A 10,565-nucleotide genomic window follows, 5' to 3' on the forward strand; every position below is an offset into this window, starting at 1 on the left:
ACTGTCTCTGTACGTTCTCCCTACCTACCAATTAGATTGTAAGCTCCTCGGAGCAGGGACTCCTTCCTTAATGTTACTTTTACAGTATGTCTGAAGCACTTATTCCCATGATGTGTCATTTATATTTGCTATTTATATGACATGTATTACTACTGTGAAGCGCTATGTACATTTTATGGCGCTATACAAATAAAGACATACATACATACATACATAATATAGTATAAGATCTATTTTAGGTTGGCTAGTCTTACCTTGCTTCTGTATATATTGCCATTAACATATATAGGCAATATAGCCCTAATGCCAGCCTGCGGTAGGTGATACGAATTGGCAATTTGTAGGTGTTAGCCCAATATCTCCAGGTATCGATGTTTAGTGAATAGCATGTAAATAAGCCATTTAGTGCAATAAACCAATTTTCATTCTTATTCCCAAGTTTGCCATTTTAACTCATATGGGTAAAATATGCCTTATTTTATGCGAGAACACGTTATTAAATTACCTGATAAAATAAACACGTCTTTAGGGGCTTAACTTCGATTTGTTTGTTTTTTAACCTTATTGGAGTTCGTGAATCCGAGCCTAAGAACAATTAAATCTAAAGTGCAGAACAGCTCACATCTGTCATCTTTTTACTACTGCAGTGCAGTAACTAACACTGTTTTCTCAATTACTTTTATAAATGCTTAAAACGATCTGCACTTTAGTGGGCTGAAAACCAGCTCCCCGGTTTAGACACCTATTACTGTGTCTGTAAAAATTCCTATGTGCTGGGTACTGCGTACTGTACTGTATTTAATATCGCCCCTTTCTCCCAAAAAGACTCAAAGCGCTTCACAATTAAAGTTGGTGGTGTTGTTGTTTATTATTATTATTAGTTGGCTATAAACCTGTGTTTGATAATTGGCAATAATTAGGTTAATGGACTAAAACAATTCTTTTCAGGAATAGTAGTGCCAGGTTTCTGTGATTAACGCTGAAGGTCACCCCAGAGCCGAGCCAGAACACCACTATAGCTCTGATTACTCCACCGATATGGATGCGAGTGTAACCATTCTCAATCCTCGCTCCTAGTAAAAGCGTGTCAGGAAGAGAATAGCTGGTATGATACCTTTTTTTTTTTACCAACAATGGTTGAGTATACCAGTTTTCAAACCTCGCCCAACAGATTTCCTGACTTGCCGCCTCGTTTCATTTTCTGCTAATCCCTCGAATTTGACCTAAATAAATTGTCAGTGAAGCGTAACTAATCCTCTCAGTATAACATTTCCAAAGATCATAAAGGAAGAAAACAACTCTTTACAAGCAACACTTTTTGTGCACAAAGTCAAACTGAATCAGATGCAGAAATATGTTTTATATTTGCTGCTAAGCTTCAGCTTTTTATATTGAAAGTTTTTGTTTTAAAAAAAAAAGTACGGTCAGGCTGGACTCTAATTCTAATCATTATTTGCTTTAATTTCTGACCCGCTTTGCAGAGGCATTAGCAGTATTTTGCTTATAGAGGCAGGGTCATCGCATTTTCAGGTGTACTGAGGGAATATGTGCTCTGAGGCTCCAGATGAGTCACCTTCAGTTTTAACCTTTGATTAACAACTTGACAAATTGTAGAAACAACCTACCTATATTCTTATTTGAATGCATTTGTTTTTCGCTTGGTTCCCTTGTATTCCCACACACTGTATGTATGTAGGCTGAAAGAGAAGACACATTCCTTGTGGGCTTATCTTCTGGAAAAGCAAAGCGAGTATCGCAATCCTGTCTTTGATCAAAGTTCCTTGAAGACCCTCACAGCTCTAGAGCCAAACACGATACACTTCAATTTCAAGTAAGCGGTTTTTTTCTTATTTCATATTTGTTTGCCGCCATATGTGAGATATTGATGGGAATTTGTAACTGCAGTACTGAGAGCTTCTCCTTTTTGGGCAGGTTTTGGAGAAACATGTACCATCAGTTTGACCAGTCCATGCATCCCAGGCAGTCTGTATCAGGCTTGGTTTTGAAAATAAGCAATGAAAACAAAGTTTTGGAAGATGAACTTAAACAATTACAACTGGTAAGGAATATGAGGCTGTATGTTTGCTGGGTACACATAATGTGTGTGTGTGTGTGTGTGTGTGTGTGTGTGTGTGTGTGTGTGTGTGTGTGTGTGTGTGTGTGTGTGTGTATCATCATCAGCCGTTATCGAGCCACTGATGTTCTAGGTACTGCAGTCTCTTTGATATCCCTTTGAATTCAGTTGAGTGTGTATACGTGTATGTATATATTTATTTCCCAGAATTCCTGGCAGCAGTGAAAGCATTTGTATGCTAAGAGATAATGGGGAAAGGCAGGCCTGTCTGAGACCTGTAAGGTTGCGGCCATGGTCGGGGAGACGGCGCGGAGGCGTGCGTGCGCGATCACAGTGCCTTATGGCAATGATCACGGCCATATTCCGCGCGAGGAATCAGTTAAATTTGATTCCACGGCACGACTGCCAGATCACGTGAGCGGTTCGCCCAATGAGTGTGGACCAGCTCCGTGACGTCACTGCCACGCTCCCAACACGGCTCCCCGTCGCGTCTACCCTGGCCACAAATCGCTGGAGCTAATGCGGGTGACTCGCCCTGTCCCTTTCTCTGCATAAGAGCATAAATAGGGTTTTGTCAATAATTTTTTGTTCGTCACAATAGTGTGTGTGTGTGTGTGCGCGCGTGCAAACACACAGACATAAACATACACACAAAAACATATGCGCACAAACGCGCCCGCACGCACATATGCATATACGCACGCGCACAGTGCAAATAATTGAATGAATTGAGAGACGTCTTATAATACAGACAGTGACAGTGCTAATAAACAAGTGCAAAAAATAAAAGCAAAGCGCATTTGGGGCACAGAGCTCTGTACAAGGTGTAAAATGCACATTCTGTGCACTCACGCCATGTTCGCTCCTTTTTTGGGGAGCATCATGTTCAAAATTGAGGCTTTTTGTGTTTGCTCAGGAGGCTAATCTTGAGGTAAAAAGGTAGAAAGTAGGAGAATATGCAAAACTTTGACAAATAGAAAAACATTTCAGAATAGTCAAAAGTTTGCAAAAGAAAAATGCAAATGGAAGAATATTCGCAGAAAAATGGCAAAGAATATATAAAAAATAATTTATATATTATAATTTATATGATACAATTCTTCTAATTTGCAGTTTTTGTTAAGATGCTCATTGCCTAGTACTAGCAGGGATTACCTCTGAAGCATGTGTTCCCTTTTTTATAGAAAGTCCGGAATCTGAAGGCGGAGGAAGAGTATGCGAGCAACGACTTAATCTGCTCCACTAGTCCAGTGTCACCAAAACTCAAGGCATCGCCATGTTTCAAGAAGGAGCAAGCCATGCATCCAGTGAGTGATGTCATTCGAACTATAGAGGGCAGCAACACCGCAGACAACCGCTACACTGAGTATGCAGAGGAGCTGTCAAAAGCTGAACACTCTGTTGTCAGCTTGGAGTACGGCGTTGCAAGAATGACATGTTAGTTAAACGCTGGAATTAGTTATCACACAGCAGTCTCTCTGGGCTATCTGTTTCACCCCTCTTTTACTGATGGGGCCTGCATCTTTGCATATTACTTGTACCTCTGGAACTGGAAGGGTAACAAAAAGCTTGATTGCTTGCCTTAGACAAATGAAAAGTGGCAAATTTAGACCAGGCACAGATTAGATCGGGCTTGTACGTTCGATGTGCTGAATATAAGGTTGCGGGACCAGCACGGAAGGATTTGCTCATTTAGGAAAGTCGAGTTCTGAACATGTAACCATTGTCATTTCACAAATGTACATATTTTATTTGTAGAGTTTAAATCCCAGGTCATTGTAGAGTAAGCTACACGATGCAAAGGTTGCATACGTTTGTACAACATTTAAAACAGGCATGTGAGATGCGATTAAAGGAAATTGTGCTCATTTAGGTAAAACTCTAGTCCCCAAGGGCTAGAAATCTGTTTTTATGCATAGACCTATTACATAAACCTATGTATCTGAGTTCAGTCACTCATTCTGCAGGGGCATCCTGTAATTCAAGTGGCAGTGAATAGCTTGCTCTCTACTGAAGAGTAGGAACTACAGTAGACCAAGTTTAAAACCTCTTTGTAATACGTGTGTCCATGTTTAATGTAAGGCCTGGGACATAGTAACTTGAAGCTCGCTGAGGCGCGCTCCTGCTCTGCCTCGCCTGCTGAAAATGGAGCTTTTTCCTGTTCTTGCAGGCGAGGCAGTGAGCGCGCTCTGGGGGCGGAGCGGAGGCGTGCCAGGAGGCGGAGCGGGAGGCGGGGCTAGTCACGTGACCGCTCCTCCGCTTCCCCGAGCGCCATATTTGAAACTTCCCTGTCTGTTCCATTTTTCTGAGCCTCCGCACACATCAGCGCGCATGCGGAAGGGGAAACTATAGCCGCGCTGATGACAGATGCAGGGGGTTTGTGCATCTGCTCAGCGCGGCTCAGCCCGCCTCATCGAGTTTCCATTCACTATGTCCCAGAAAGAATAGAGACTTATTCAGTGTAGCTTGGGCTTATTGCATTGCAGGCCATTTCTGTTCTAAAGAGGTTAATGAAAAACTTGATCTTTTACACCACTCCAATCCTGAATTGCTAGGAACAGACCAGTTATTTTTTGTTTTAACCTTAGGAACAATATACAATACATCTTTTTGTTTTGATTTGCAAAATACAAATCTCGGTTCCATGTTATTCAGGTTTACTCGGCCTGTTCTGAAATATTGGCCGCATAGAAACGTTTATTGTACTTGTTTTGCTGTGATGTTTAGGTATGCTGTACTAGTATAACAGGGCATTCAAAAAGTCAGATTTTATAAACTTATTTCTAATATGAAAGGGAATCATTTGCACTACAAAAACGTGGAAAGTGTAGGACTTGCGTGAGTGATGCAAGCAGATATTTACATTATGATTATTTTTTTTGTTAATACAAGGGAATGTTTGGAGATATTGTCTCATTAAACTCGGATGCTGCTATGCATTGTCCATTTAGTCCGGCGTTTCTCAAACTCTCAACTGGACTCTGAGCCAGACCAATTTTTCCGTCAGTCCGTGTCCATTCATGTACAATGTAGGTGCAGCATTCGTGTGTTTGTTCTAACCTGGTCTGGCTGCCAGTAATGCAATATGAATGTAAGTGAGGTGGTTGACACTAATATAGGTAACCCATTCTTTGTCAGGTGGCTGAGCAACACCAACTAGTGTAGAACAATATATTGCATACTGCATTGGTACACAAAGAGGTGCCTGTGTTATCATTCCTCTCTGTCCATTGCTGTATAGACTATAAAAGTCAGGTATGCATCACACTAATTTTATTTTACTTGTAGTCCTCGCAGGCGTGGAACAGGCTAACGTGTCTACATTTGACTAAAGGTCACACAAGGCAGGTCCATATTACCCTGCTTTGCAATGGCCATCTGATAGCCACAGGGGCCAACCCATTTAGCACCAGAGAGCTCCCATACTGCAAAGACAGAGACCTTTAAAGGTAATTTGTGATGATGAAATGTAGCATCCAACAATCCTATTCATTAGCAGCGTTCTCCGTTACAAGCGAAGGCCCAGATCCACAAAACTCCATTCAATTTGGGCTCATAATGTGACCTTACTAAAATAGGACGTTATGCTCTCGGAGGTTCAGTCGTGTCCTCAAAGCATCGGCTATTCTTCATCTCATTAGCATCCTGTATGCTAAGTGCCACATTATTCTAGCATAACGTTTTCTTATCTTACAAGGATTGTGTGTTATCTTCTACTAATAAAGGGCTGTTAACTATGTTCTAGCGTTACCCGACCCAGACCCTGAAATAGGGTGTTAGCTGAAGTGGAGAGAAAGAGGAGAGGGAAATAACAAACAGTGCGTTAACTCGTGCCTTAACAATGTCTTTACACCCACCCAGACCATGCGAAAGCCTTATTACAGGGTCTGGATGTGAGCAACATCACTTTTAGCTATGACCCATGTTAAGTCCCTGCGTTAACCTTAATGGATTTTTGTGGCTATACAGTGTTCTTATAATGCCTCATTTGCATATCATTTCGATAACTATAACGATCGTTAGTGATAATGTTAACAGAATGCTCAATACAGAAGAAAACGTGGCATCGTGTTACATTATTGTCCTTTGTAGTCACATTGTTAGTCTTAATGTAACCTTAAGTTACGTTAATATCACGTTAAAGAGACCTAGTAAACTAGGTTTGAAGCAGAGCGTCTCCGGAGCTGAACCGCGTTGATTTCAGCTCCAGGGACCCCCTGCTTCACGAGATACTCAGATTGGAAGGGGCTGGTGACAGCAGCTCCGGCTGGGCACTCTAAATGTCTGTTTAAAGGTTATGCGCCCTTGTGGCTTCCTATTGGTCCGTGTGACGGTGGACCTTTAAACATACAAGAGATACCGGCATCACCTTGCTATGTATGTTATCTGGGGAGCAGGAGGTAATGTGGTTCCGCTCCGGAGATCCCCTGCATCCCATATGGGGGGTGAGGGGGTCATATGACGTCCTGTCACGTGACCCCGCCGCGTCATTTGACACGCTTTGCCATGGCGATGCGTTGCCGAAGACACGGCAGAGAACAGGTAAGGGAGTTACAGAGGCCTCACGACTCCCCCGGCATTTAATTTAAATGCCGTAGGGAAGAGTGCAGGGCCTCTGTAACCGCCGTGCCTCCCCTAGAAATTGTACGCCCCCCAGTTTGCGCACCACTGCTTTAAGGGACTTAACCGAGCTTTGTGGATCTAGGCCTTCGTGGAAATAAAGCTAACAAAAGTGGTCCTGTATACTTGTAATCCCGCCTGTTATAGGCCAAAGCTTGGTTGGTTGATGTGCCTCAGATATTTTTCATGTGACGTTAAGAAGCAAAACTTTACATAACACAAATGGGAATATTACCTAATAAAAATATTATCTAAACATGTTTACGTAAAATACTAAAATAGGGTACTTTGCCAAAAAAGGAATGTGTGTTTTTTATTTCTTTGTTTTCAAACTGTAACTATATTCAATGCAGTAAAATGATGTGTAAATGACATGTGCTTGTGTTTTATTTGCTGTCGGAAGAGCACAATTACAACATAATTTTTCCTGACTTTTAATTTGCACTGATAGTGCATACATTATTAAATATAAATATAAAGAAGTACTGCAGATTGTGTGTAATTCATAGCTCTAATAAGGAAGCTATAAATTGCCCACACCGCACACAATCTTGTTCTTATTTTCCAGCATGCTTGTTTTTTTTGTGTGTTAAAATGTCTGTTGTGCTGGACAAAGTGTGCTTTAGTATTTTTTAATCACAATCTGTAGTGTGAATAACATATACACAGGAGAGCAGGAATAACTTTTGGGGTGGAGGTGCTGTACATACAAAATCCCTAACATACATTATCATAATGTAAAACTGTATAAATCCAGAGTGGGCTGCAGCCAGCCCCCCACCCCCAACCTGCACCCTGATTTTGTGTGTATGTACGCACAGCAACATCAGCACGCGCAAATACATGCACGTATGTATGCATGCGCACATTCACACAACACACACAAATATATTCGGAGACAATACAAGGGGCTCTCAAAAGAACGATTCGTCCCAAGGGCAGTACAAAGGGCACTGGGTCACCCCTTACGGTTGGAGGAAAGGAGATTTCACCAGCAACAAAGGAAAGGGTTCTTTACAGTAAGGTCAGTTCTAATGTGGAATTCATTACCCATGGAGACTGGAGGCAGATACATTAAATCTCTTCAAAAAAAGGTTTGACATCATTTTTTTTAATTTATTTTTTTAAAGGAAAGGTATACAGGGATGTACCAAAAAAAAAAAAAGCTGTGTGTGCTGTGCACGCGCATAGTAAGTGAAACTTCTATGACTTTTGTCACAGAAATTGACTTAACGCGCGTGCTCGGCACACATGTCAGTGTATGTGTCAGTCAGAGTATGTATGTGTGTCAGTCAGAGAGTTTGTGCATGTGTGTTTGTTTGTGAGTGTGTGCATGTGTGTCAGTCAGTGTGTGCATGTGTCAGTCAGTGTGTGCGTGTGTGTCAGTCAATGTGTGTGTGTGTCAGTCAGTGTATGTCTCTCTTTCTCTCTGTGTTGTGTGACTGTCTCTGTGTCGGTCAGTGTGTGTGTGTGTGTGTGTGTGCGTGCGTGTGTGTGTCAGTCAGTGTTTGTGCGTGTGAGTGTCAGTCAGTGTGAGAGTGTCAATGTCTCTCTCTCTGCGTTGTGTGTGTATGTCTCGTTGTGTTGTGTGCCTCCTCCCCCCCTCGCACGCAAATTCTGGACCTCCCTCGCACGCAAATTCTGGACGACCCCCCCCTCACACGCAAATTCTGGACGCCCCCCCCTACCTCGCACGCAAATTCTGGACCCTCCCCCCTCGCACGCAAATTCTGGACCCCCCCCCCCTCGCAAGCAAATTCTGCGGGGTACATGCGCCCGGTACGGGCGTGAGTGACCGAGCCCCTGTGCCGCGCGGGTTGCGCCCGGGTTTGCGCCGTGTGCCAGTGGAGGGTTGAATGGCGCCACTGCAAATGGGCGTTAGGACTAGGAGCGTGTGGGGGGAACGACGCCGCTTCTGCGCATGTGTGGCGTCCGTCAGCGGCGCCATCACAACTGCGCGGCATGGCAGCGGGCTGGGACCAGCGTCCGGCCGTGGCAGCGATCCCCTTTTGATGGTGCTGTGGGGAACGCAGCGCACTCAACCCCCCTCCCCCCCCCCCCCCCCCCGTTACGGGAGCAGGAGCCGTTCCATGCCTCGACCGGGGGAGGTCAGCAGGGAGTGGCGGCGATTACATTTTGAGGGGGAGCGGCGCCGCCGCATGTCAGCGGGTGGGAGGAGCAGTGCTCGTTAGGAGCTGCGGCGGCGAGTAAATGTTGAGCGGGTTGGGGGGAGCGTGTTGGTTAGGAGCGGCACCGGCGCATGTGATTTGCCAGAACACAGCCTGGCCTCAACTGCCAGCACTGTGACGTCAGCACTTTGACGTCACATCCGTTTCATTTTCTATCCTCACAATCCATTTTTGTCCCATTAGGAATGAGGTGCCACTAAAGAAGTTTCACTTCAAAAAGTAAACATGGGAAGGATGTTCATCCAGGGAGAAATCTGATTGCCAATATTTGGAGTCGGGAAGAAATTAAATTTTCCCTTTGAGATATCATTGGATGATGTTTCACTTGGGGTTTTTTCCCAGCATTCCTCTGGATCAAAATACTGTAAATGCAAATGTAGGATAAGTATCTGTCGTCTAAATTTAGCATAGGTTGAACTTGATGGACACACTTTGTCTTTTTCAACCTCATCTACTATGTAATTATGTAAATCTTGCAAACTATTTATCTAAATACAGCTCAACCCCGTTATAGTGCGGTCCTCGGGGGCCACCCGATCCGACCGCGCTACGGTGGCTGCTTGGGAATGTGCCGCGTGCCCGATCAGGAGGAGGGAGGAAGAGGTGGAGTGAGGCGCCGGCAGCCCTACACGTCCCCAAGCAGCCACCGTACTTACCCCAGCATTCCCGCACCAATCCCCCCACCAGCCCCGCAACCCCACGATGCCTCAGCAGCTGACACCAAAGATTGGGGGGGGGGGGTTGTGTGTGCTGTGAGTGTGTGCAATGTGTTGTGTGCTGTGTGTGCTGATGCCGAGTGTAGTTTGTGTGTAGTGTTTGTGTGCAGTGTGTGTGCAAAAAAAAGATATATATATATATTTTTTAAATATTCGGGTCCACGCTCAAACTGCGTTATAAGCGGATCTGCGTTATAGCACATCGCGCTATAACGGGGTTGAGCTGTATGTATATTCAGAGATATATTCAAACATATATTTGTGTGTACACGTGGATTTAGCAAAGTATTTAGACATATTTGATTATATAGATACGTGTGTGTATATATAGCTATACACACAGATGTAGCGCCTGTTATTTTAAACTCGCACTCCTTATGCGATTTTACTAATGCACATTTTAATGCGTCTGCGGAAATCCCACAATATAAAAAAAGTTGAGCCGCCTGTTTACAAACTGCGAGATTTAGGTGTGTGTCTGTCTTTGTAAATGTACTCTTACATACACGTACTGTCCCAAATATAAATGAAAGTTGGAAGCCCATTTACAGTACTATAAACTTTGCAAAAACAGACTGGACCATAGGCAAGTGATAAGACTGTACAGTATATCGCCCTTTTAATTGCCAGATTGAAACCTGGCACTAATATCCCTTGTAGAAGAATTCATGCACGAACGGAAAACGAAAATACTTACCTAAAATCATATATTGAATCAAATTTGACCAATTGTTTCATCAGACATTCTAAATCTCCGGCAGCTTCAGCTTTTTTATTTTTCATACCAAAAAAGAACAGGGAACTGAAAACTTGCATCGATTATCGAGCCTTAAACAAGGTAACCATTAAGAACCGGTACTCGATGCCTTTAATACCAGTCCTGTTGGAACAAGTCAATATGGCTACGATTTTCACAAAAATGGATCTCCATGGGGCATATCATCTTGTGGGAGTGTGAAGGAGACG

General features: G+C 43.5%; 1 protein-coding gene across 1 annotated transcript in view; it reads left to right on the forward strand.

Annotated features, from left to right (window-relative positions):
* Positions 1-7,066, forward strand: part of MTMR6 (myotubularin related protein 6) — a 40,133-nt gene extending 33,067 nt beyond the window's left edge. Inside the window, exons 12-14 of the mRNA XM_075592228.1 lie at positions 1,697-1,831; positions 1,933-2,059; positions 3,259-7,066. Of these exons, the coding sequence (XP_075448343.1) occupies positions 1,697-1,831; positions 1,933-2,059; positions 3,259-3,516 (520 nt within the window). The 3' untranslated portion in view covers positions 3,517-7,066. The remainder of the gene's footprint in view (positions 1-1,696; positions 1,832-1,932; positions 2,060-3,258) is intronic.
* Positions 7,067-10,565: the final 3,499 nt, after the last annotated feature.

Source organism: Ascaphus truei, chromosome 3 (genome assembly GCF_040206685.1).
Source record: "Ascaphus truei isolate aAscTru1 chromosome 3, aAscTru1.hap1, whole genome shotgun sequence".
NCBI classification, from domain to species: Eukaryota; Metazoa; Chordata; class Amphibia; order Anura; family Ascaphidae; genus Ascaphus; species Ascaphus truei.